Source organism: Orcinus orca, chromosome 9, assembly GCF_937001465.1.
Source record: "Orcinus orca chromosome 9, mOrcOrc1.1, whole genome shotgun sequence".
Classification (NCBI taxonomy): Eukaryota; Metazoa; Chordata; class Mammalia; order Artiodactyla; family Delphinidae; genus Orcinus; species Orcinus orca.
In genome coordinates, this window is record NC_064567.1 from 7,547,091 (window position 1) to 7,574,435 (window position 27,345).

Genomic DNA, 27,345 nt, shown 5'->3' on the forward strand with positions numbered 1-27,345 from the left:
AACCTAGGGGCAAGTCAGGAATAAAGACACAGACATAGAGAATGGACTTGAGGACGTGGGGAGGGGGAAGGGTAAGCTGTGATGAAGTGAGAGAGTGGCATGGACATATTTACACTACCAAATGCAAAATAGATAGCTAGTGGGAAGCAGCCACATAGCACAGGGAGATCAGCTCGGTGCTTTGTGACCACCTTTGTGAGGAGATATGGGGATATATGTGTACATATATCTGATTCACTTTGTTATAAAGCAGAAACTAACACACCACTGTAAAGCAATTATAGTCCAATAAAGATGTTCAAAAACAAAAAACAAAACCGTATAGGAACATCCTCATTAGTCTTGTCTCTGTGTTCCTGAGACTGCCTTGTTCAGTCTTCCAGGAATCAGAAGGTATTGTCTGGTCTTTGACTGTCGACTGGGCTTTAGCCAAGTCCTGAAGGCAGGCGGCTGCATCAGCACTGGCCTTTGGGAGCACTGCAGTTCTCACAGTGTCTCACGGACATAAACCATGCATTTCCTCTGGGATAAACACCTGCTTTCCCACATCATCTTAATTTATATGCTTCTCTCTCTAACTGGCAGTTTCACCAGGAATAATTTTGAATTGCAGTGGCTGCTTTGGGGAACTCTGGACATGAACAAAATTGTTCATTTGAGAGATGCCTTAGAACGCAAAGGGAAGAAGCAGCAGGAGATTATCCCGTCTGTCTAAAAAAGAGAGAGCATTTTGGTTTTTGTAGATACCTCTCTCCTACATTTCTGTACTGTGAAGATTAATTTAAAATATGCTGCTTGATAAAATTTTCAAGGCCCAAATAATTACCTAAACCAGTTGTAATAACTATCTTTTGCGTATAAATATACGTCAAAATGGGTTTTCTTGAATCTAAACGTTTATCTTCTCTTCTTGCAGAGGAAGGATATTTGTTGTTTACAGTGATAATTTCATAAGTGTCTGAAGTTGGCCCCTCTCACTCCTTCTATCTCTTTCCCCCTCTTCTTCTCTCTCTTGATAAACTTTAAAAATTAATTAATCAAAATAATCATCCTGTCATTATGGGTGCACTTTAAGAATTTCTATTTCAGACTGTCAAAAATACCTAAAAGACAGAAAGAAAAATATTAAGCGATTTGTGTTTCTTTTGTGGACACTGAAAACTGTATTTACAAAATATCCTGTTACTATTGTTCCAAGATAAGAAGAAAAGGCTCATTTCCAGTAAAAGAAGAGCGTTGAGCATTATTTAGAGTCTTTAAAATTTAGTTTACCATATAAAAATAACATCAGCACAACAATTTGGTTTATACAAGACTGGGGTCAAATTTCTTATGATTTAAAGTTTCTAAATTTCCCACATTGTTTTTATGAGTTACTTAAATCATCACTGTTTCCATAACTTATTTAAAATGTATGCATACACTCACATAATTGTATTCAGCTATGTGAGAAGGTAATCATGAATTTTTAAAAAATGCTTACTTTTGTGAAATTTTACAATGCTATATGTCAGAAGGATTCATTATTTTAGTAAAAATTGTAATTGCTTCATTCTTAACTAAGATTAAGACCTTTGATAAACAGTCATTAATTAATAATCACTGTTACCTAGACAATTTACAAGAATGAAACAGATACAAAATAAAAGCTTTTATGCTGAAACTGTTTTTAAGTAACACAAAGATTCGATTCTCCACCCTATAAAGGGAAAGATGATAGGTTTTAATTCATTCAAAATTGTTACAAGAGCTCTACTTTTTACCAAAATTGATAACCAGAAAGTGAGTTCATCTTTCTATGTTAATTATACATAAAGGTAATAATGCTAAATTATTATTTTGAGGTGAGTTATATATAAGCTTAATAATGTTTAATTAGGTAGAGCTTAATGAGTATATTTTTAAATGAGAGAATAAAAACAATAACTTTTTTTGACTAAAAAATTATTTTTATGCCTTTTTGCAGAGATGGGTGCCAGTGTGTCTTTTGAGAATGGAGAGATTGGGATAAAAGCCATGGCTGAGAAAGCTGCTTAGGTTGTTTTGGGGTAACGGAGGCATGGCACAGACTTAGAACAGTGGGACACACCTTCTGCTCTTTTTTTCCCTCTCTGGACCAAAGGGCCTTAGATCCTAAACCTGAAACTTGGAAGCATGGAGAATCCTAATGTGAACTTGACCTTCAGTCACGTCAAGCCATGCCTTCTCCTCTTTCACAAACATCTAGGCTGCTCGTAGGCCTTTTTAGAATCTGTCAGAAACGAGAGGATGAAAAATGTGAGATGGAAATCCTCACCCATCTTGCCAGTGATGTTTTGTACTTTTGGGTGAAACCTGCAGCTGTATCTCAAAGGTTAATAAGGCATTTCCGGAATTGGCTACAGGCCGATTCCCAACCCGTTTCCTTGTTTATCCTCAATTTGTTGAGTGTCTTTGACCACCTACTGTGCCAAGTTCTTTACATCTATTATCATTAACTTTTAAAAAAAGTTTGTTGGAGTCTAGATGATTTAAAATGTTGTGTTAGTTTCTGCTGCACAGCAAAGTGAATCAGTTATACACATACATACTGATAACAAGGCCCTAAAACCCAGAGACAGAACCACATACCGGGAGTCATCTTGCTGGTCAGGCCGTCGGTTTGCAAGTCAAGCCAGGTTCTATCTGACTTCAGTATGGCAATTTTCTTTTTCACTATTTTATGCTGCCTTCAGTGTCACAGAGAAAATCTCACGTTAAGGACAGGTTTGTGTTTGTGCAAGTCCGTGCAAGTGTGTATGTGTGTCCGCATGCTCGCATCTGTGTGTGTGTGTGTGTGTATGTGTGTATTGAGATGGTGGTGAAGAGTTATAACGAACTAGACCAGTTAATTCAAGTTCAGTTAGTGGATTTTTGTCACTTTTTCTTAAATATTTTTGTCAATCATAGTGGCCATACAACTATGCTCCATCAAAAAATCTCTACTCACACCAGAATTTGGGGGAAATTTTATGAAAATAAAAAAAGAAAGTTTGCCAGTGTAGACATCTCAGGCAACTATAGCCATCTGCCACTTGTTAGCCCAGAGCGTTCCATCTGTTATATGCTTCACATCAACCAGAGAGGGGGCCCAGTGTGGTGTAGACACACACCGGGAATAGATGCTGGGGTTCTGGGAGAAGGATGGGAAAGCAGCTAGATGGTCTTCTCTGGTCCACTCAGGAAGTGTTTGGTCTGTAGGTGGTGGCCAGGGTGCCCTGCAGCATCCTCTGCTTCACCAGCTGGTCCACCCTCAGATGAGGTCGAATCTGCCCACTCAAGAGTCTCCAAAGGCAGAGCAAGAGCTGACTAACATGATCTTATAACCACTGTCTTCTCCCTTCTCCAGGCTGAAGGCACGAAACTTCCCTTTTCTTTTTGGAAGCAGTTCTTTGTCACCTAAGCTGTGCTTAATGGCGACTCACTGTCACTATAGCATCAAATGTATCACTGCAAACATGTTACATCAGAGGCACATGTTTGTTTGGTTTTTTTTTGCGGTACGCGGGCCTTTCACTGTTGTGGCCTCTCCCGTTGCGGAGTACAGGCTCCGGACGCGCAGGCTCAGTGGCCATGGCTCACGGGCCCAGCCGCTCTGCGGCACGTGGGATCTTCCAGGACCGGGGCACGAACCCGTGTCCCCTGCATCAGCAGGCGGACTCCCAACCACTGCGCCACCAGGGAAGCCCAGAGGCACATGTTTTCATCAGTTAAAACCCATCAGCTTTAACCTATTTTGAACTTCAGATGAAACGTAGAACTTGTAGAAATTTGGACTTTCTACGCTGTGACTATAAGTAATCTGAAGACCTAAACCGGTTTGAAAACAAAACTCTAGCAGTTTGTTTTCCTGATCCACAGCCTTCAGTAAATTTCATTTGACCCTAATAGCCCAACTGGGTACGCTTGCCTTCGTCCTCCCGGGCAAGAGGAGAGAAAAATCTTCCTTTTCAACTCTCTTACTTATAGAATTTTGTAAACTTCCTTTTCTGAAAACCTGTCCTTTGCAAGAAAATGACTTTGCTCCTGGGTTTTCCTGGTCCGAACCGCTGCCGACCTCGGATATGTTTATTTATTTATTTTTTCTTCTAGGACTAAAACATGAAATGTTAATGTTACTGCTGTTGGAGTTTTCTTTGCCATCCAGGTGCCACTCCTGGTGTGGTGAGAGGGGAATAAAATTCAGCGCTGCTTCTCCTGAGATGTCAAAGGCTGTTTTTTTTTTTTTTTTAATGTGTGTGTGTGTGTGTGTGTGTTCTTCTCCTGATCTTTAGAATTTCCTACCTCAACTCAAAGTTACTTACCTACTTCTTTTATTACTGTTAACTGCCCTTTCTAATTCAGCCTGTGGTGAATTAAGTACGGCCTCTCAATACCAAGCCACGGCTCCCTGTACCTTGAGGAGATCTCTAAATACTGGATGGTCTCACAGCCCCGTCTCCACAGGACTCAGCACCACCAGGATACTTACATCCCAGGATCTGCATTCATATAAATGTACAGTCTGACTTGTGCTTGTCAATTTCATGAAAAGAAGCTAAAAAAGACACCGAGGAAACACCAAAGCCATTTCAAGTAATAATTCTCCTTTGTGCAACCACGAAAGTAGTATCCTCATGGGTATAAACCCCAAAAGGCTGATAGAAAAGCTTCTCTGAACTGCAATGATTGATGGTCCTCAGAGACGGGGAAAGCACTGCAAGCTGACATGTTTATCGCTTGCATTTGGAGGCAGGATAGCGCTGGGGAAGGGCTCTGCAGAGAAGTGAGCCTGAATGCCAGTTTGAGTGATGGGTCTGACATACGAAACTGGAATGGGCCCCCATTACAGTGGGAAACGAACCCCTGCTTTAATGAATCCACAGCAGTAATTTAGTGTATAGATTCCATCTGCATGGAAGACGGGACGTGGCAGGGTTGTCTATTGCTCACACCTGTGGAATGCAGGCTCTAAAACCTGATCGCTGTCATTCTTGAATAACAGCATAGAACATGAGTAAGAATTCCCATCCTTGCAAAATGGGTTTAGCTTTCATATTCCTGTCCTTCACAGCGGGAATCAAAATACAAGGAGCTTTGAAAATAGCAAAAATGTCTTGTGGATTTATTTCCTTTCCTTGGAAGCATTACAAAGAAATATTTAAGGGTTAGAATTTGCACAGGAATAGAGCAGTTAATCAGCTTGATTTTCTGTGTCTCTCTTCTCTACTGTGTGACAAAGAGGGCTGGGCTCTGATTTCTAAATGTGAAGATGAAAACTTATGTACAATGCTTTTTTAAAAACAAGAAACCCTTTTATCTCAGCTAAAAATTGTTATTTGCTCTTTCCTCTACTTTTTATTTCAAGCTTCAATTTCATTTTCTATCCCCTTAAATACCAAGACCAGATATATACCAGATATATAAAAATGTTACATTATGCAATTACATTGCTATTTTTAAAAATCTAGGATGCTGTGAATACTTAAACGTGTTTTTTATTGATAGAGAAAGGAAATCCACTTATATCCTGCATATAACACTGAAAATAGATTCTAATTATAACATACATTACAAATTTTCATTAATGCCACCTGAATTTTTATCATTATTAAAGGAATTCTCTTCAAAAAACAATGAGGTTTGTCATTAAAGACAGAAATGTCTTTGACAAAAATAACGTGTGCTTTGCAGTGTTTATGAGAAAGTGGGTTCGTCATCCGCAGACGTTTCTGCTGCTGATGCCACGCGTGTGTGCAGGGAGGGGGGGCTCTGCTCCCCTACTGCCTCCTCCGAAAGTATCTGTCTGCAGGGCGCCTTGTCCCATAAAGAAGCTCGTCTTGGTGAAGAGGACAAGCGAGGTGTCCAGCCAGCCCCCATCAAGCAGACCCGGCCTGTGGAAGCTGTCCTAGGAGGTGCCACGTGGCAGAGAGCAGAATGTCTGGCTATTCTGGTGCTAAACGGGTTTGCTGAGAGCGTTTCTCTTCTCTTGACTAATCCATGGTGTGTGTGTGTGTGTGTGTGTGTGTGTGTGTGTGTGTGTGTGTGTGTGTGTGTGTGTGTGTGTGTGTGTGTGTGTGTTTAACTCATCCTTTTGCTTCCAAGAATGACTGGAAGCGAGGGGAATCTAACATGCATCAGAGTTTTATGAGCTGGGTGAATGAGGGTGGGTGAAAATAACCATAAATTGGTATGTATTGGCTGTACCCACGTAGGGGACAGCTTCAAGTCTTTGTTATTTCACCCCGGGGGTAGGAATCTGTATAAACACCCTCACAGTCCATCCCTCTCTCTACCCCCATCACCCTTGGCAACCGCAAGTCTGATCTCAACTATTACATGTACAAGGGATAAACAACAAGGTCCTACTCTGTAGCACAGGGAACTGTAGCCAATCTGCTGGGATAAATCATAATGGAAAAGAATATATTAAAAAAGAATGTCTATATGTGTATAACTGAGGCACTTTGCTGTACAGCAGAGATTGGCATATTATAAATCAACTATACCTCAAGTAAAAAAGAAAAGAAAACACAAACCCTCGCAAGGACTGTACCTGGTACATGTCATAGTGACATGTAGTCTTTTCATGCAGGTCACCTTGCATGCAGAGAGCAGAGTAGCTCTGCTCCTGAAAGCACAAGTCTGGGCCAGCATCCACCCGCTTCTCCCCACTCTTTAGCCCCCTCAGCCTTTTCCCAGGAGAGATTTGTTGTCTCTCCTCCACACCCCATGATGGCTATTTAAGTGCAGCTCTGGAGGGCACAGTGACCTTCCAGGAACTTGGGGACAGCTGAGTTTTTTGGAAGTACTGAGCTGATAAGAGTCCTATTAGGGCACCTGGTATGGAAAATGCTGCAGCTTTGGGGGATATAGACAATCAAAGGGAGACAGGCACAGGAGAGAGATCCCCTCACTCTCCGTTCAGCTCTCCTTTCAATATACACAGTAGGGCTTTTTTCCTTCTTTTATTGCAGAAGAAGGTATTTTAATCTGCTCTTATCAAAAAGTCAAAATAAAATGAACAGGAAGTTTAAAAACAGGTCCCTATGCCAACTGCAAGCATATAGTGGTTGTACAAGAAATATCTGCTAAATTTAATTGAATTGTGGCTTAATGAGTCATTTCTCTGAACCTCAAAAGTGTTCAATTTTTGTGGAAAGGTTTTGCAGATACCTCAGATGAACAGGCTCTGATTGACTTTTTGGGAAATGTAGCACAGAAACGACTGCAACACTTTTCAAAAATAGATAAGGACTATTAAGAAACATAACCAGAACAGAGCCACAGAATATGCAAAACCAATTTAATTATTAGTGTGAAATTTCCCTCTTAACTTAATTTAATAGAATTACATTATCTTAAAGAGGATATATGTATATTTGTTAAAAACAGTCGCTTTAGGATTAAGATGATTATAAACGTGAGTCAGGCAAAGGAGGCCCCACACAGCACACGGCGTGAAGTGGAATCACTTAATTGGTGGCATGCAGCTTGCCACTGATGGTAACCAGGCAGAGCTGTGAAGCTCGTATAATTATGAGCAAAGCCGAACAGCTGTTTTTCTTTATTGATTTCTACCTTTTTCCTATAATGACTATTCAAATTTAGCTTCTTGATTTTTTTTCCCTCAGCAAAATAAGGCTGCAGTATTATCCAGCAATAAAAAGGAATGAGCTATCAAGACACGAAAAGACATGGAGAATCTTTAAATGTCTATTGCTAAGTAAAAGAAGTCCATCTGAAAAGGTTAGGATTCCAATTACATGACATTCTGGAAAAGGCAAAACTATGGAGACAGTAAAAAGATCAGTGGCTGCTGGGGGTAGGGGGTGAGGAGGAAAGTATAGATGGAACACAAGGGATTTTTAGACTAAACTATCCTAATGATACTGCAATGGTGGAGACTAGTCATTCACTACACACTTATCAAAATCTGTAGACTGTACAACACAAAAAGTGAAGCCTAATGTAAACTATGGACTTCAGTTAATAATACTGTATCAACATTTTGTCATCATTATAAGAAACCTGCTAGGCTGTGGCAAGTATATAACACCAACGATAATTATGGTGTAGCAAGACGTTAATAACGGGGGAAACTATGTACGCATGTGGGGAAGGGTGAGCAGGTATATGGGACTTTCTGTTCTTTCCCTTTAATTTTTATGTAAACCTAAAATTGCTTTAAATAATAAAGTCAGTTAATTACATTTTTAAAAAAGTCAGTAAAATCAAACTTTCAAACTATTAAGCCACACGATAGTAAGTCATTTGCAAGACTAGGTCACTTTGTTTTAAATTAATAACATGACTCCATTTGTACCTGATATTGCCATTAATTTGATATTAATTAATTAAAATTAAATAACCTTACTATTAAAAGAAGCACTAAACGTGTTTACTTGTTTTAGGCTTTGATTCCTATAACTCGTAGTAAGAAAAATCAATAAAAACTTAATGTTTTAGAATATGCTTAATAATTAGTCCCACAAAAATTAATTTATGCATATGGTCTGTGTTGAGCCTGTTCTTATTGATTGAATTTTCTTTCCTCTCTGCCTTCTATTGCACCTCCCATATTAACTAGAAATTTGAAGTCAGGCCCGTCTGTGTGTGTGTCTCTATATCAGGGTGCCAGACAGCCTGGAGACCTCTGCTGGCTGCAAATGATGAGGACACTAGATCAGCCCTGGGAGACGGAGGGGAAGGGGAAGGAGAGAGGAGAGCAGAAAGTTATCAGGGATTGACACGATCCTCTATTTGAACTGTCAAATAAATACATTATGTCTATCTCCCAGGGCCTTTCTCATTCATAAAACAAGCACAGACAGTAAACAGACAAGCCAGCACAGAAAGACTCACCCTGAAGTCCCGGCCCCACCACTTACTTGCTATATGACTTGGCACATGTCACTTAAATTCTCTGTGCCTCTCTCCTCATCTATCAAGTGGGGGTTTGAGTAGGAACCCACCTGCAAGGTGAATTAGTAAGCTCAGCAGACATTGCTCCTCCCTGTATCTGTCTAGGTACTGTAGCCGAGACTGAAGGGCAATCTGTTAAATAAAGTTGATGCTAGTGACAAAGAAAAATGGAAGAGTGCCTTCTTCCTGATCCAGGACTTTGCTTTATCCTCTGAGCTCATACTTCAAATGCTAATTCCTCCTGGACATTTAAGATGGAATTATAGCTTGAGAATAAATTTACCTGGGAAAAGTAGTGTGAATTAAAAATTAAAAATCATTGAAAGTTTCTTTGAGAAGATTAGCTTCCTTACATAAGTAAACTTTGTTTTTAATAGCTACATTTAAAAGCAGAAAAAAACTTAGACCATAGTCTATCTGTCTTATTTCCAGAGCATGGAGGTGTCACAATTAAAATGTAGCCATGCTTGCTGGCAGCAAACATAATGGTCACATGAAATATCTGTTGTGAACATTTAATGCTCTTTTAAACAGCAGGATTATTCACATCCTTCCAATTTTTAAGAGATGAATAACTCTTCCAAGCAAATATTTGTATTTCTATGGCTTCTCTGTGCTTTCTTCAACTACGATAGAAAAGTCTGCAGGGAGGTCAGCCTTCCCAAACGTGGCCATAAGGCTGCTGGGGGATTCTCTAAAGCACAAACGTATTTGGCTAAATCTGCTTCTTCTGTCCACCCTTCATTCTGTTTTTCTATTTTGTCCTTCAGTGTATTCAAATGAAGGATAGCCTGATTTCTTTCCATCCCAATGTGCTAATCTTCAAGGTCTCCAGCGTTTAAATTCTAGCTCATGAATAAGATTATGCAAGCGATCTTCATAGCTCAGACTCCTTTCCCCAGAATACACCATGTTCTCCTTCCCTGGGTCGTAAGATAAAGCACTGCTCAGTGGCAGTTAATCTTTGTGCTGCATGAAGCATCGTGAGATGTCACAGACCAGGAGGAAAAGATCCAGTTCTACCAGGTAACCTCAGCTGGACCTGTTACTCTGTTCCATTGAGCAATGATGACTCTCATCTTAACCTCCATGGGTATCATGCGATAATAGTTATGATGGGCTTTTAAAACTGCAACGTGCCCTACAACTATAATGTATCATCACAGTTATGTGATGGGGGTTAAATATAATACAGTTGATTCTCAATATTCACAGTATTTATGTTTTCTATAGTAAGTGCAAACACTGAATTAGCAAATACCGAACCGTTGCTCTCAGGGGAAATACAGGGCAAGGTTCCTGCGAGCCTCTGGTCACAGCATTTCATCAACCAATCAATACCTAACCTCGTTTTATGTGTGTTTCTGTTTAAAGACACCTTATTTGACATATGTTGTTGATTCACTAACATTAAACTCACGGCCAAAAGCACTGTAACTCATGCTTGAATGAGGCTTATTTAATCCACATATTTTGTCCGTGAAGCACAAAGCCTTCTTGCACTTAAGAACAACAGACGGCACTTCAGTACTTCATTTGGGGCCATTCTGAACAGGGAAATCACTAATAAAAAGCCCCCAAATGCAAAAGGACGTGGCACTAAATAGACCACGAAAATGACAGTTGTTCACAGTGTGAGAGCTGAAACGAGACGGCAGCGTTGCCTTGTCCCCCTCAGCTGGAATGTGGGCGTTGGTGACAAATTTTTTGCTGCTCTGCACATCTCTGCAAATGACCACAAAAGCACCACTAGTAGATCTTAACAAGTAGGTGAATTTGCAAATATGAAATCTATGAATAATGACGACTGACCACGTGAATATAAGAAGTTAAATTTTCTGTGTCTTCTGGAATACTTCTGAATATTATAATAGAAGAATTTTGGCTTTCAGAGTGTTTGCTTATTCAGAAATAATTGGGTATGCAAATATACACTGTATGTCAAAAACAGGTGAGCTGAAGATTTGGGACAAAAATAGATTCCCTGCTTTTGACAATCTGGTTTAACCAAATACTAAAAATGTCATAAAAACAGAACTTATGTTCTCTCACTGAATTTCAATAATAAATGCCTTTTTTGGTTTGTTTTTGTTAATGAAAAATAATTTAATTTTGTAGAAGAAAGGTGGAGATGTGATGGTACCAATTTGTCTTCAATTGAACATTTCCCAAAGTTTTCAGTGCTCATTTAATTCCTTGTTTTTATGAGTGACTTGGTATTGAGGTCAGACTTCCCTTTATTTTTTATTAATTAAAAGTCAAAGACTAGATGTAGTAACACTGCCTAAGATGTACTGAGCACTTACTATGTAGCAAGCGCTGCGATAGTGCTTTACATTCATCATACCATTTTTAATCTTCATAGCAAAGCATGTGACATCAGTACTGCTATTACCCACAGTTTATAGTCGCCCTGTGATAAGAAAACTGAAGCTCAGATATGCAGGGAACCTGCTGTAGCTCCTTTAACAGATAGGACAGCTGATCCCAGGTGTCTGACGCCGGAGCCTGCGTTCCTAGCCTTTACTCTTCGAAATCTCCACTTCCAGCCTAAACTTTATTAAAAGATTTGCTTTTGCAGCTGTCTTATCTGGATGTTGAGAGTGTGTCTTTTGATTATGCTGCTGTCATTATCAATTGTATTTGTTAAAGACACATTTGGGTGACAAGGGAAGATGATCATGCCGCCGAGAGTGTGTTATTTTGGAAAGGATATTGAACGAACCTGCCATATGAGATCTTGGCCCAGTCATTTAATCTCTGTGAGCATCGTTTTCCTCAGCTGTGATATGATGAGGATTAAATACATTATATCCTAGACACTTCTATGATTCTATGAAGGTAATGATGATGAAAAAAAAAACCCAATGGATTTCTAAGAATGAAAGTTATTAATGCAATTAAAAAAGAATGCCAAGCTAACTCACGGGACAAATTCCATCTAAACAGAAGGCCTCCCTCAGCCTTGAGAAGATTTTGGACATTAAGACTATGTTAAATGTTCTTTAGGACGTGAAAAATTAGATATAATTGCATCTCTTCAGTTTTAATATTATTTCTTGCCTACCACTTAAATAAGCTTTCTCATCAGTGTTTTACTGCTTCTTTAATCATTGTAATAAAAGCCGAAGGCAACTGAGAAGAAATTTCAATTAACTATTTGCCATTTGTTCATTCATCAATTTTGCTGCATTCAACGCAGGAGGCAGAGGGGAATCACAGGGCGACGACCTGCTCTCAGGGATTCTCTCTAAAGGAGCAGCAGACAGTTCAATCCACCACATTTTCCTCTGTCTCCATTTAAAGAAATGCATTCTGTTAATCATTCCCTTCAATCACACCTCTAAAAGAACTACCGGATTCTAAGCTGTAGATAAATATTTAATTCCCGTGCATTTCCCAATCTCTGCTGGCGAAGGCAGGAAAGTCGGGCATGAACAGGAGATGATGGTGTGATCACTGCACGCCCCTCCTCCTTGCCCATCAACCTTCTGCAGCGTCTCAGGCACCAGCTCCTCGTGGACACTTACTAAACACCACGCCATGAATAAACAACTCCAGAGAACAGTGTGGATTAGATCCTCTTTTACCTCGATCACTTCTTTAAAATGGAAATTGGTATTGAGGTAACTGTTTAGAGATACCTTGTATATTTTGCCCAGTTTTCCTCAAAGGAAACATTTTGCAAAACTATTGTAGAATGTCACAATCAGGATACTGAGATGGATACAATTCACTGATGGTACTCAGACTTTGTACGTGTGTGTGTGTATGTGTGTATTTAATTCTATATAAGTGGATCACCTGTGCAGGCTGTCTATTCACCACCACAGTCAGATATTGAACAAATCCGACTGTAAGAATCCCTCGTGTTGCCCTTTTATATCCACAGCCCCTCTGGCCTCTCTTTACCCCTCCCTCGCACCCGTCGCCAACTGCCGGCAACCGCTAATCTGTCCTCTATTTCTAAAATTCTGTCACTTCAAAAATGTCATGTAAATGGAATCAGTAGGTGTGCAACCTTTTGGGATTGGATTTTCCCTCAGAATAACTCCCTGGAGATCTATCCAAGTGGTTTTGTGTCTCAATAGTTTGCTCCTTTCTTTACTGAGCAGTACTCCATGGCATGGAGACACTGCTTGTATTATTTTCCAGTGGAGCTGCATTCTTTTCTCTTTTGCCTTTCTGAGTAATGACCGGGTCCCAAGTCAACCCAAGACACCATCTGCCTGCAGAAGGAGTGCAGGCAGAGGTGGGAGGAGGGAGGGTTACTACAGGTAATGTTCAGTTTCTGACATGTGTCATGGGACCATGCATCCACGGAATACTCTGCAACGTGTCCAGAACAGAAGTCTTACTTTTTATCCCCTGGTTCCCAAACCACTTCTCACCCAATGCCATTCTCAGTAAATAGTACCACCATGTACCCAGTTACCCAGGCCAAAATCTTGGGGAGCCGTCTTTTATCTTTTTTTCACCTACCACCCAATCTATCACCAAATACTGTGGGCTCTTCCTTCAACATATTCCTTTTCCAAATGCTTCTCCACTGCTGCCACGGTAACTGTTTTGGCGCAAGACAAACTGTTTTGCGCCGTCTCTCACCGGGGCTCTACAGCTGGAACTTTGCTGCTCTCCTCCTGCCCTTTCCCATCCACCCCTGCGCTAGTTAGCACAGCACCCGGCAGCTGGAATGATGCTCCTAACAGCTCAGTCGGATCCAAGCCACCTGCTTCTTCCCACCTCACCTCCACAATGGTCTTCAAGCTGCTGTCTAGCTGCTGGCTAAGGCTCTTCCTTCGTCTTTCTGTCCTGTCATCATCGTGGTCTAGCTACCCCAGCTTTCTTGCTATTCCTTGAACAAGCCGAGCACAGGCCTCCACCTCAGCCTCCCAGCCTGGGCATCGCCCTCCACGCTTCCTGGGACACTTCCCCTCCCGCTGTGCACACGCTGCTGCCCTCACTTCATTTAGGCCTCTGCTTAAACGCCACCTCCTCCTACCTTCTCCGAGAGGACTTCCCCGAATCCTCCTTTATTTTTCTTCACAGCATTTACCGCTAGCTAACATCATATTACACAATTATTTTCTCAGCCTTTGTTCATGCCCACTGGAACACATGCTTCATAAAGGCAAGGGCTTTTTCTGTTTTATTCATTGTTTCATTGCTATCGCTTGGCATATGTAAGGGTTCAATATACTTTTGAGTGAATTTCCCCAAATTCCTTTACCCATAAATTTTTTTTTTTTTGCAGTACGCGGGCCTCTCACTGTCGTGGCCTCTCCCGTTGCGGAGCACAGGCTCCGGACGCGCAGGCTCAGCGGCCATGGCTCACGGGCCCAGCCGCTCCGCGGCATGTGGGATCTTCCCAGACCGGGGCACGAACCCGTGTCCCCTGCATCGGCAGATGGACTCTCAACCACTGCGCCACCAGGGAAGCCCTACTCATAGCTTTTAAGCCATGAAGGACTAAGCAAAGCAGGTCACAGTGTTCTCCTGTGACACAGAGACAGTACCTACCCTTCCAGCCAACATGGGGAAGACACGAAGCTATTTCTTAGTCGCAGGAGAATTTGGTGGCAGGGAGCATGGCAGATTGCATCCACGCCCCCTCCCCCAGCCCTCTCTCCCTCCCCGTCACTTGCTGTTTCTCCGACTGAAGAAGCAAGAGTTTATTTCTCTTCTTGACTCTGGATTTGGTCAAATGGCTTAATTCGGACAATGGCATGCTAGTGGGAGTGGCAAGACCAAAAGCTTGAAAAGTGCTCACCCGACTGGGCTGCTGTCTGTGTCTCTGCCACTGGCTTGAGATGAATACGCCCGTGTAACCCTACAGCCCCGGGAGGAAGATGACAGGTGTATCACAGAGCCCTCAACTCTTAACTGCCCTGCAGGTCAGTGAGGAGGAGTGACTGTTGGAACTGCTTGTCATCTGGCACTACCTGGTAGAATAGGTAAAAGCAAGGCTTTATTTTTAAGCCCAAGAAGACTACGAGAAAAGAGACCCAGAGGGAGAGAGAAGAGCTGAGCTTTGCGCGGAGAGCAGGCAGTGCTCACAGAGGGTGAGGAGAGGCCTGAGGCTGAGAGCTCCTGCCCAGCTTCCCCACGTGGGGCTCTGGGAGGAGCCTGCCACGTAGGGGGCTCTGCACCACCCTGGGGCAACCTGGCCTCGTCAAGAGAGGGGAGAAGAGTGAGCAGATGTGTCTCTGGCTCTCCAGCCCTTCCCTTGTGAGGAGTAAACCCTGAGAGGAAGCCCATGACTCCACCACGGGGCTGCTGTGGGGAGGCTGCCATGGGGAGCGGGGAGGACATGACAGAGACTCGGGGCTCTGTCCCCTCCAGTGAGGGACAGAAGCAGCAAAGGGAGTGATAGCAGATGCTCTCTGGGAGCATTGCCTCAGTCAAGGAGGGACTCGAAGTTCATCAACCTCAGATCTTAGCATCCAAGGCCAGACAAGCACGCAGGGACCAGGTGGACACAGGACACCGGGCTGGAGGCCAGCAGATGGCAGATCTTGCAAACTCAAGGAAGGACCAGCAATGATCTGGGTCCCTCCCTGTGATGATGGTAAAAAGAACATTTAAGCTACAACATCTCGCTGCCCACCCCCTTCTATGTTCCACACACCTACACACACGTGTACAGAAGGAAGCAGGGGACAGGGAGGGCCACTCAAGAGGCTGAGCATCTTCGTTCCGGAGGGACAGAGCACGACAGAAGGCACTGTTGAAACGGCGAGTCAGACTCAGCTGTCAGCCAGGCTGGACACCGTGTACCTGCCCTTGCTACCCTAGAAGGAACGTCAGCTCACCACAGACAAATGAAGACACTGCATTTTCTCTGCACATGCAAGTTGTTTCATGCATGACAATGTGCAACTCTGTTATAACCATAGCAACCTCCAATTTGGTCTCCCTGCAGCCTCTCACTCACTTCCTGTTACGTATTTTCCACTCTGCAGATGGTGTTATCTTTCTAAAATGTCGACCTGATCAGGTTATTCTCCTGATTAAAAAAAAAGTCCTTCCGTGACCCCCTTTGGCCCCCAAGACAACATTAAAACCTTAGCATGACTTGGGATGGAATCCAGTAATATGGCGACGTCTCTGCCTTCACCTCGGATTCTAAAGACGGCTGACAGCCATCCCCTGAGCTCTGCACTTTCTTCTGGGCTGCAGAGCGTGCAGGGTAGGGATGCAGGACGAGCCAGAACTGCTGGGAGTTACTGCTCCTGGCAGCAGCCCTGAGCCAGACCAGGTGCGGATGAGGGGCGAGGCCTGGCTTCCACCTGTTCTGCGCTGTCTCCCGCAGTCCCCCACGGTTCTGAGCTCTGCTTGCCCGCAACGTGAGGGGTCCGATAATGGTCCATTCCTTTCCCTGTTCCATTTCTCCACTGCCCTACTAGTATTTCCTGGGGTCCTTTCTCAAATAAGCTGGTATTCACGTCCTCATCCCCTTGCCACTACTCCACCAAGGGGCTTCTCTCCTGGAACAGGGGCTGGACCTCTGACCGCAAGAGCTCCTCCTGGGAGAACCCGAAACATGATAGGTGACTGTACACTTCATCAACACACTGGGCCACATTTTTAGAGTGAATGTGGGCATTGCTAACGATACACACTTGTCCTGGAATGAGGCAACTGGGCAAAGCAGGACATTTGGTCCCTCCTTATAAAGCCTGTTTTGATATGAACCCAGCTTACGGCTGCTGCATTTTGATCACCTGCTGCTTCTTACCCTAATTTCAACCCTTCTGAATGAAACTGGCTGTGGTTCCTGAAATTTCCCTCACAGCACATTGTGTTTTCAAAGCTGGTCATAATACCGCCCAGCCCACGTGCTCCTTTGCAGTGTGAGCTCGTCACTGAGCCATCAAGAGGCAGAGTCAGCTTCCCCTTTCCTGGAATCTGGGCTGCAGCCCAGATCTGGCCAGTAGCAGCTACTAAAGAGATTGTGTGTGAGCTCTGAGGCTGGGTCTTAGAGACCTCCAGCTTGCACCTTTGCTTCTTCAATGCTCCTTCAAAGAGACCAGCTACCATGAAAGGAGGGAGCCCAGGCAGCCATGAGGTGGAGCCCAGGGCGGGGGCAGGGTGGTGGGGTGGGAGCGGGTGTAGGCGGTTGGCTTGGAGGGGAGAACTGGGGTCCCCCCCACCAGCTGACAGCCCCAGTGAAACTCCTGGGACGCCACGTGACTGAGGCCACTGTGGACCATCCAGTCATTCTTAGGCCCCAGCTGAGACCACGTGAAACAGAAGAGCCATCCAGCCAGGCCACAGGATTGTGTGAAGTAATAAAGTATTGTTGAAGCCGCAGAGTGTTCGGTGGGTTGCTGAACAAAACAGAGAACTGAAAAATCCCTCCTCTCCCTGCCCTCTGCTCCTCCCCGTACCTTTGCCCGGATAACTGTAACTTAGCACTCCGATCTCAGTTTCTATGTCGCTTTCCCTGGTGTGCCTTCCCTCATTTCCCAGACGGGGTTAAGTGCCCTTCCTTCTTGCTCCCAAAGAACCCAGTATTTCCACCTTCCATTTATCCTGCCACCCGTCCTTCCCCTTCGAATTGCCTTTTCATCCTCTGCTGCTCTCTTCCAGTTAGAACCTAAGCCCCTTTAAGAAACTGTGCCTGTCCTGGACACCACTGGTGTTTCAATGACATTTCCAATGCCTGGCGCGTGACAAATGATGACTACATACTTGTTCAGTTATGACTTAATAAAAATAACTAATGTTTATTACACACATACTATGGGGCAGACCCCATGCTACCTGTTAAACATGTGTTATTTTGTTGAATCCTGTAAAGCAGGGACCTTTACTATTCCTGTTTTATACACGAGGATGCACAAGATGTTAAGTAACTTGCCAAAGTCATACTGTTTGTAAGTGACAGAGTAAGAATGCAAACCCACGTGTGTGACCGCAAAGGCTGTTCTTAACTGCAATCCTTATGTATCAGTCAGGATGGGCTAGGTTGTGACACAGTAACAAATAGCCCTATAGTCTTGGTAGCTCAAGAAAGCAAAGGGTTTTTCCTTTCTGATGCTATAGATTTGTCATAAGTTGACAGGGTTCTCTGTCCACTGTGGTCACCGAGGGAGTAACCACTGTCTTGAGGTTTGTCGATCACCCTATCAAAGGGACAGAAGGACCCCAGAGGGTCTTGCACCAGCAATTAAATGTTCTAGCCCAGAAACTGCACATGTCTTTTCTACGCATCACTTTTTTGGCTGGAAATACTCAGTGAGCAGTGTAATGTCTACCAGAGTACACCACCTCACCCATGAATGAACACAGTGGTATGTCATCTCCTGCTGTGTGAGGAGACTTTGCCAAAGTTCTGGAAAGTTTTGGAAAACCCTAGAATAAGGATTTCTTAACAACAGATCATAAGATTCACACTTTAGATTATAATGGAAATCACACAGTGGCTACCAAAAGGTCTATCCTCTATCACAGTTGCTTTGATAGTCATAGTTTGGGAAAAAGCTCTGGGACCAGTATGACTTACAAACTATATTAAATTCAGACGAATCCGCATTCACCTCTAATTCTACCACCCCAGACGCTGCCACTGACAAGTAGCTCTGGTCAGTAAAGCAATGATCACTCTGCATGAGTTAGTATTCAACTTCTTCCCAAGTACAGCTTCTCAAACTCATACAGAGGAAGTAATACCTTTTTCCTATAGAAAAGTTATTAATTAATACCTTTACTTAATAGGTAATTAATTAAGGTAAGGTATTTCCTGCAGGTCTACTTTATTATGATTTTGTATTACTATGCTGCACGGCCAAAACACAAATAGTTATTTTGAAAAAAATAAAAAGAGGGCTCAGATTTTACTTTCTAAAAAGAAAAGTAAAACGAGGACTGCCATCCTGAACACAGAGGCTATCTGTTTAATAACACAGAACGTACAGTGACATGACGAGCAGCAGATATTGACATTCTTCTAAATTCTTGTCTATAATACACCCATAATGGTGCATGACCTCAAGGAACCCTAAATATAATTATCCTTTTAGTTCTCACACGGAACAGGAGAACCTTCTCAGCTTTAATATTGCATCTTCCACCTTTTAAAAAAAATTTATTTAAAACATATGTCCTGATATAAAGTTATCAGTCATAATTCTAGTTATTATCCTAAAATGTTATAAGTCACAGAAATATCCAAGTGTCCTGCTAATTGCATTGTACTCCAATTTTTAACCATGCTATTTTAAGTTTTGTCCTCTATAGACAATCATTACTTTAGGCCGATGTCTTTACAAAATGAAGATTTTCAAGAAGACTCATGAAAAGAACTTTTTTAAAAAAACAAATGTAAGTTTCTGATAGCCTTTAGGTAATACCACTGAATTGGGTAACAAATGACAAAATTCTAATGGAAAACCGGATTACTTCATCCAGATCAACAGGAATTAATTACGTGGGACTGAATGAACTGATGAGTATGGTTTATAACTTTATGACATTTTGGAAAATATACTAGCTTTAATTTCCACTTAAAAAAATCATAATCTTACGGTTTCAGGGGTTTTTAGGCTATATGTAATCTGGTCTCACTCAATCCAGAAAACTCCTCAAAGTACAGGACAAATTTCCATTTAGCTTTTGTTAAATACTCTTAATCTTGGAAAGTCCACTACCTCAAAATAGTGGCCACTCATTTTTGAATAGCTGAGCTATTAGGAAGTTCTTTCTAATAGGAAACTGAAATTTTCCTCTCACTGGGCTACTCTGGTCCCACTGAGTAAGCCTCTACAAAGCCTTACCCTTCCTTCATGGAGCAGTTGTCAAATACTGAAAACGGATTCTTTGACTTCTCTTAAATCATATCTTCTTATTGGTATAAATATCATCAGGTCTTTTGATTTTTCCTTTAGGGGTCCTTTATCTATCTGGTCTTCTTAGAAGATTAATATACATCTTACAATGAGGTGCCTAGGATCGGCCATGACACCCCAGCTGAGGTCTGACTGTACTTCCTTGCTATGGACACAGTTCCCTTATTAAGGTAGTTCAGTACTGTATTTATTTAAAAAATCAGTCACCACATAATGTTGGCTCATATCAAACTGTCCATAAAACCAACACCCTGAGTCTTTTTCTGTGATACCAGGAGTCTTCCATCTTCTACTTATGTGCTTTTTTTTTCTTTTGCTCTAAGTGCAGGAATTAAGTTTATATCATTATATTCCACCTTATTATTTTTATCCTATCTTTCTAGCCTGTCAAGATGCTTTTGAAGTGCTTTTTATCATCCAGCTTATTAAACCATCCCTCTCAGCTTTGTGTCATTTGCAAACTTAATAAACATTCTATTTGTGTCTTTTTTTTTTGCGGTATGCGGGCCTCTCACTGTTGTGGCCTCTCCCGTTGTGGAACACAGGGTCCGGACGCGCAGGCTCAGCGGCCATGGCTCACGGGCCCAGCAGCTCCGTGGCATGGGGGATCTTCCCGGACCGGGGCACGAACCCACGTCCCCTGCATCGGCAGGCGGCCTCTCAACCACTGCGCCACCAGGGAAGCCCCTATTTGTGTCTTTATCCAAGGCATTGATAGAAATGTTGGAAAAACGTGAGTAATACAGAAGACCTGCTTCAGGCTTCCAATTGACTTAAAGATTCCCTTGAAAGATGATTAAATCTGTTGCTGAAAATCAGACATATAAAGTCTATGACATCACTCAGCTAGTAAATGATGGACATAACTAGGTCTGCTGATACCTCTACTTTGTGAAGCTTTGCTCGCTGCTAGGGACCCTGACTTCCTTCTTGGCTTGGAGGATTCAGAAACGTGGCAACTCATTCCACACTTCTGATGTTGGCTGGCAGTGATACCGTTTTATTTCTAGAATATATTCCCTCTGTTCCTTTTAGAAGTCACACTTGTCGTTGACTAGGCACCCTTCTTTCATTCTTTTGATGTGTCCTTTTTCGAGCGGTGCTCATCAAAGAGCTCCATGTGGAGGCCTATTATTTATTTAGATCCACCTCCTTTTCCTTCTTTTATGCGATCAGTTTCTGATTAGCAGCCGACTCAGCTAACCAACATCCTGGGGGCATGGATCGCTAGGGGTTGTCAAAACCTTACCGGTTTATGCTAGATATCCTTTTGAAGTTCAGTCCGTCTTTCCAGGTGGATATGTACAGAGCTGGTGAGTGCATATTGGTTGTTTCTCACTGAAGTGTATGTCAGTTTCAGAGGGAAATTTTAAAGGGCTTCTCATCAGTCCTGCTCCTACTAAATGACCAAGCTTTTAAGGAACATTGGCTGGAGGAGGTGGCCAGTAATCAGCCTCGCCAGACACCCACGTGTCTTTTGCGGTCCTCATGTGTGACTCCTTTGACTGTATTAAGAGAATTTATCTTCAGAGTATCAGATCTCTTCCTTGCTTCTTCATCCTTCGAAAGACGCGGGTGTTATCAGGAAGCAATGCCTAGCTCTTGGTGTCACACATCTGTTTCAAATGCCACCTCTACCAATGACTAGGAGGGACATTAAGCCCGTGGTTCTCAGTTGGTGGTGAATCTGCCCTTGGGGAGAACAGTTGGCAACATCTAGAGACAGCTGTGATTGTCACAACTTGGGTTGCTACTTGTATCCAGTTGGTAGAGGGCGGGGGTGGGGCACTGCTAAACACCCTACAATGCACAAGTCAACCACTACAACAAAGGATGATGTATCTGACCCCAAACTGCAGTATTGCTGCTGTTGGGAAACCTGCTTTAAGAAAATAACCCTTCTGAGCCTTGGGTCCGTTTCCTGTACAGTGAGGGTAACAGTGGTCCAGGGCAGTGTCGTGAGAATTATAGGCAACACTGTACTTAGAACACACACCATAACGACTGGCACAGAGCCAGCATCAAAAAACGGTAATTATTTTCTTAATTATTACCAGGCATTACATTGGTTACTCCCTAAGATGTTATTAGCTTAATACTAAAAAGGTAGTTCATTTACTCCACAAATATTTTTTTGAGCACTTTCTATACGCTAGGCACTGATCTGGCTGCAAATAGATTAGTTAAAAGGAAAACAAGAAAACACACTCCAACTTCAGGAAGCTAACAGCCTGCAAGTAGGCACTGTGTTCCCATTTTGTAACTGAGAGAACCCAGGCCCTGCGAGGTTCAAGTAATGTACCCAAGGGTTCAACACTGATAAGGGGCAGAGCCTGGATTCAAACACCACCAGCTGCTACAGACTGAGATGTCTGTAATTTGTGTCTCCCCAAATTAATATGTTGAAATCTTAACCCCCAATGTGATGACATCAGGGGATGGATCTGGGATTAGATCATGAGGGTGGAGCCCTCTCGAATGAGATTAGTGCCCCTCTAAGAAGAAACAGGAGACAGCTTGCTTCTCTCCATGTCACGTGAGGATACAATGAGAACACGGCTGTCTGCAAACTAGGAAGTGGGCCCTCACCAGACACCCGATCTGCTGGTACCTTGATCTCGAACTTCCCAGCTTTCAGAACTGTGAGAAATAAACGTCTGTTGCTTAAGCCACCTAGTCTGAGCTGACTAAGACACCAGCTTTGCCTGATTCCAAAGCCTACATGCTTTCTACTCCATTATTATCAGACGCCTGCTTTTAGGAAAACCAGATTGCAAGGTGTGTGAGAATGGCAGATCTCACTTCGGTGCTGATTTTTATTTATTGTCTTAGCATCATCATCCACATACCCTCTAATTCTGCAGGATATGCTTTTTGTTCCTTTTCCCTTCTACTCTTCATTAATTTAACAAATGTTTATGGAGCACTTGCTCCTTGTTAGGATACAGCGGAGCTAAGACACACTGCCTTCGTCTGCAGAGAGCTCCGGGGCTGGTGTGGACGACAGTCCATCTCAGCAAGTCTCGTGTGGGACCTGCAGCATCACCTTGACTTACCCTCAGGTGCATGAGGCCATGAGGCCACCTCCATGTCGGGGCTGCGGATGTCCTTACAGGTATCTGTGCTTATTTATGTACCTCATCACATGCACAGTTAGCTTATCTGCACAGCAAAATTTTCCTTTGGTGAACAGAAAACTCTGGGTGTGACATTCATACATCTGAAGTTCATGTTATGCTTTTAGCTTGACACAGATTTCTAGCACAGTAGATACTTAGTTATCATAGAGGATTTGCCTTTACAATGTTATTTGTTCATGATCCTGAGGGTCCACGCCTCATTGCACACTGTAATTTTGCTGAAGAACCAATTTAATCACCTGACGTGAAATGCTGGTGAACAAGAGAGTGTTACTCATAGTGAGGGAACCTGGCAATCACCCAACATTCCTGTCGAACTAAAGAAATAAAGTCCATTGTTTCAAGTATGTTCACGGTGGATGTTACTTTAGGAATATCATAGTGCGGTGTCTTTAGGAATATCAGTGTACAGTGTAGGGTTTGTTTTGATGGAATCATTACAACCCTGAAGGAACACTCAGAATTTCCAATTATTCTTCGGTGCACTGTGGAATGCACGTGGCGGCATCTGGGCACTCAGCAACATCTCGGGTCCATGCCCTGTGGATGCCGGAGCCTCTGTCCCACTAAAATGCTGGCGTATGTAAACAAATGATAATGGCATCACTTGACTCTCAGCTGCATTCCTTCTGGACCTCGGCCCTTAATGACAAGTTCTTTTGATCTGTTTAACCAGGGACTCTCATCAGAGAGACGCAGCTTCAAAACGCTACTCTACCACATACTAGCTGAGTAACTTTGGCATACTGACCACGCTCAGCTTTAGTTTCCTCCTCTGTAAAATGAGGGTAATAATCATAGGTCTTGCTTAATGGGATTGTTGTGACATTAAGTTGTCACATTTACACACATAAGACTTTTAGCACAATGCCTAAAACCGCAGGTGACCTGTGAGTCTGGGCGCTCTTTCCTTCTCCACTTCCACCCCATCGACTGAGCTATTGCCCCTCCTTCCCGCCTCTGTGTGGAGGATGCTGCCCTTTCCCGTGGGGCCTTACCTACAACTGTTTGCCCCCTGTCTTGCCTGGTGTCTTCCTGGTTCTAAGTCCTGGAATACTTTTTGCTCTTGGCCACTCTCTGACATGGGATGTAGGGCTTATCCCTCAACTGGTCAACCTCTGCTACCCAAATCTCCTTCTTCTGCCTTCCTCTTTCATTCCTGAGTCAACCATCACAGAGGTTACAGCACAGTAGTCAGGAACAGAGACCCCGGTATCTGACTGCCCGGGTCCAAGTTTTGATTCCACCACTTAAATTGGTGGCCTTGGGTATGTTGTTTAACCTCTTGGTGCCTCCGTTTTTCATCTGTAAAATGGAGATGATCACATTGACTAGCTCATGGAATTGCTAGGAAGAGTAAATGAGTTCATGTATCTGAAGTGCTTAAAATGGAGCTTGGCCCGTACAAAATCCTATATAAGTGTGTATTATTGTTACTTACTATTATAGGTTGGGTCCCCTGTTCCCTTCATTATCTGCTAGCTCCTCCCACCCCCATCTTTTAAAATGAGTGCTTTTAACGATTAATAACATTCTGATCACAAATTCACCTCCTCCTTGGCCAGCACATTACCCACCATCTGACTATTTCCACTTTGGGTTCACAATATACGTCCTCTTAGAAAAAAAATTCATTGGCTTTACTTTAATCATTTTAAAATGCTTAGCCAATCACATCTCTATGTAATCTAGATAGCACGAATGTGTAGTAAAGAGAAGGGCCAGGGTGGCTCTTAAAGGAACAGATCCCAGATCAAGAAGCCAGGAGCAGACGCTCGGCTTCATATGTGTTTCAGTCTGTCACACACCACAGAACATGGGTTTCATCACCATCACTGACTTAGAGGCCTCCACCACCAATCACAATGTACTTCAAAGGCGAATTAGTAGCTTTAGAAAATTAGGTGAGCAATTTACCCCCAATTCTTACCTATAACTTTTCCTAGAAAGAGCGACTTGGGAGAATTGAACAGAGTGTCAGACGAACTTGGCAGATGGTAACTCACAGAAGGATAATGATCCAGCTGCAGGAAGAAAAAGAGAGACATGTTTAGAAGAATGTCACCATCCTGCACCGGACTCAGATCTCCCAGGCGGGATTCTTTGAACCTCAGTTTCTGGATCTTATTTCATCACTGCTGACTCTGAAATACCAGCCTGAGAAAATGGGAAGTCCATCCCTTCCTCTGCTGGGGTTATTGGAAAACAAATTGAGCTTTGGTAAGTGAAGACCCTTTACGAATTGTTCTCCAGCTTACGCACATCTTCTGCGGATAATTTACCTGCTGGATTAAGATCCTTGCTCATTTTAACAGAGTGGAACCTGCTTGATCCAATCCCTAGTATTGACCTCTGAGATAGAAAATGCTACATCTATAGCGATGGACTTTCTTTAGGATCGTCTTACTGTACTGTTTTCTTCACCGTTTGGGTCTCTCAACTTGCACACAAATATTGATCTTCAGAATACATATATGTTCAAATATGAATATGAATATATTCATATATATGGATATGTAATTCAAATGCTGAGATTCAGGTTCATAGTTTTCTTGCTTATCAAAACGAGGGTGATTTCTCCTTCCTGCCACAGGGCAGGGACATCAGAGCCTGGAGGGGACAAAGACACCTTTGCTCTAGCAGAGCTGTCTTTTCAGAGTGAAGCTGAGTTGGCAGCAGAGGGAGGAAGAAATGAAGCAGATGGGACTAGCTTACAGGTAATGCCTGTTGTAGCAATACACATTTCTGATTACACTTCCCACGTAAAAGTGCAAGTGGTGGTGTCCCAGAATCACAGAGCTTCTCTTGTCCTTTGTGTCCCTAAGTGGCTTTTCTTGCCTTAGCTGAATTTTTACAACCCAAACATTCTGGTTGTGTTTCCCCAACTGTGAGCTCCTAGAACTTTCTGTGCTTCTGTGTACCCACATGTGAAAAGCCTCTCTTGTAACCTTTCGTTTTTCTGAAATGAGTTTAATACCTGCTCAGGTGAGCATAAGGCAAGGTGTGGGTCAGAAGGAAACACTGCATCCCTATCTGGCAGGGCCTTCCCGTGGGAACTGCACCAGGAAGCTACTTGCTGAAGGCAGTAGCACAGACTTCAGAAACTAGATCCACTCCCGGGTCTTGGCTCCTGACGGGCCAAGATGGGCAAAGCTGCAGGAAGGAGACCTGCTTCTGGGAAGGAGAGGGTGGCTGGAAGTGCGCGGGGAGGGAGCTAAACTCACTTGTCAAGAGGAGAATGAGTTATTTTGAGGAACGATGGCTAATTATTAATGACCGCCTACACTGGAATTTTGAGACTGCTTACTAGAAACCTCGAGGTTATTGTTACTCAAGGTTAACAGTCAAAGAGTCATCATGTCTCAGGAATTTTGGGAGTTTTGACCTGCAGAATGGGTACTGTAAGTTTTTTTGTGCGTGGGTATCTGGTAGCACTGCGATAAAAGTCCAAAACACATGATTAAAGCATTCAGCGGCGTGTTCGACTATAATTTTGAAAAGCTTTCTACAATTTCAAGTGCATCGTTAACAAAACACTTATTCTGGCCAGAGAGTCTTAAACATTTTACTACTTTATTGTATTTTCTCTGGAGCAAAGGCAACTATTTCTGCTGCTAAATATTAACTAGCTGCTTTGGCGCCATCTGGTGGCACACATGCATAACTGCTGCGGTCCCTCCATCCACTTCTACTGCCTGTTGTCAAAAGGCTTCCGGAAAGTGCCGATATATCAATAATTAGTAAGCTACCTTACTATGCTTCAGTGATGATCTCCCCCTAAATACTTCTCATTTAATCTATTTTGTTAAATAACTTAAAAATGGATACAAAGAATATATGTTCATTATAGAGAAAATAATAGATTTGCAGACAAAAACTTAATGTTAATTTTTTGTCTATTCTTTTGATTTTTTTCAAAAATTGGATGGAAGCCAACTACACATATTGTTTTGCATTTGCATTTACTTTTCATTACTTAACAATGTAATAGGAGACTCTTTCTGTGTCAATACACATACAACTAAATCATCCCTTGCAATGAATGATGGGTATTCCATTTTATGGATATATGGTACCCAATTTTTAAAAAATATCAAATTTCTCTGCTTAGACTTTTAGATTTCTTGTATCTTTGGGCCTAGGACAGTGCTGAGCACATAGCAGCTCCTCAATAAAAATGTGCTGACAACTCTTCCAGCAGCGGACACAGGTGAAATCAGTGCTCAGAGGTGGCCTGATTCACACAACAGAATCACCCTTCTTTTCCTGAACTGTTTCTAGGGACCCAGACGGGACAGAGTTGGCTTTTGGGCACATTTTGTATTATCTTTACTGAGCTCATGTAAAATAACGTTCCTAGTTTGTCTCCATAGGGTTACTTTCAGCTCTTCTCTTTCCTTCATATATGCAGTTGGTGACTTGAACCAAAAGCT

The 27,345-nt window shown here is 42.8% G+C and overlaps 1 protein-coding gene across 2 annotated transcripts in view; it reads right to left on the reverse strand.

Annotated features, from left to right (window-relative positions):
- The window catches only part of CNTNAP2 (contactin associated protein 2), a 2,019,732-nt gene that overhangs the window by 106,544 nt on the left and 1,885,843 nt on the right, over positions 1-27,345 (reverse strand). For both annotated transcript variants that reach the window (XM_049714704.1, XM_049714703.1), the window contains exon 22: positions 24,843-24,936. In XM_049714704.1, the coding sequence (XP_049570661.1) occupies positions 24,843-24,936 (94 nt within the window). The remainder of the gene's footprint in view (positions 1-24,842; positions 24,937-27,345) is intronic.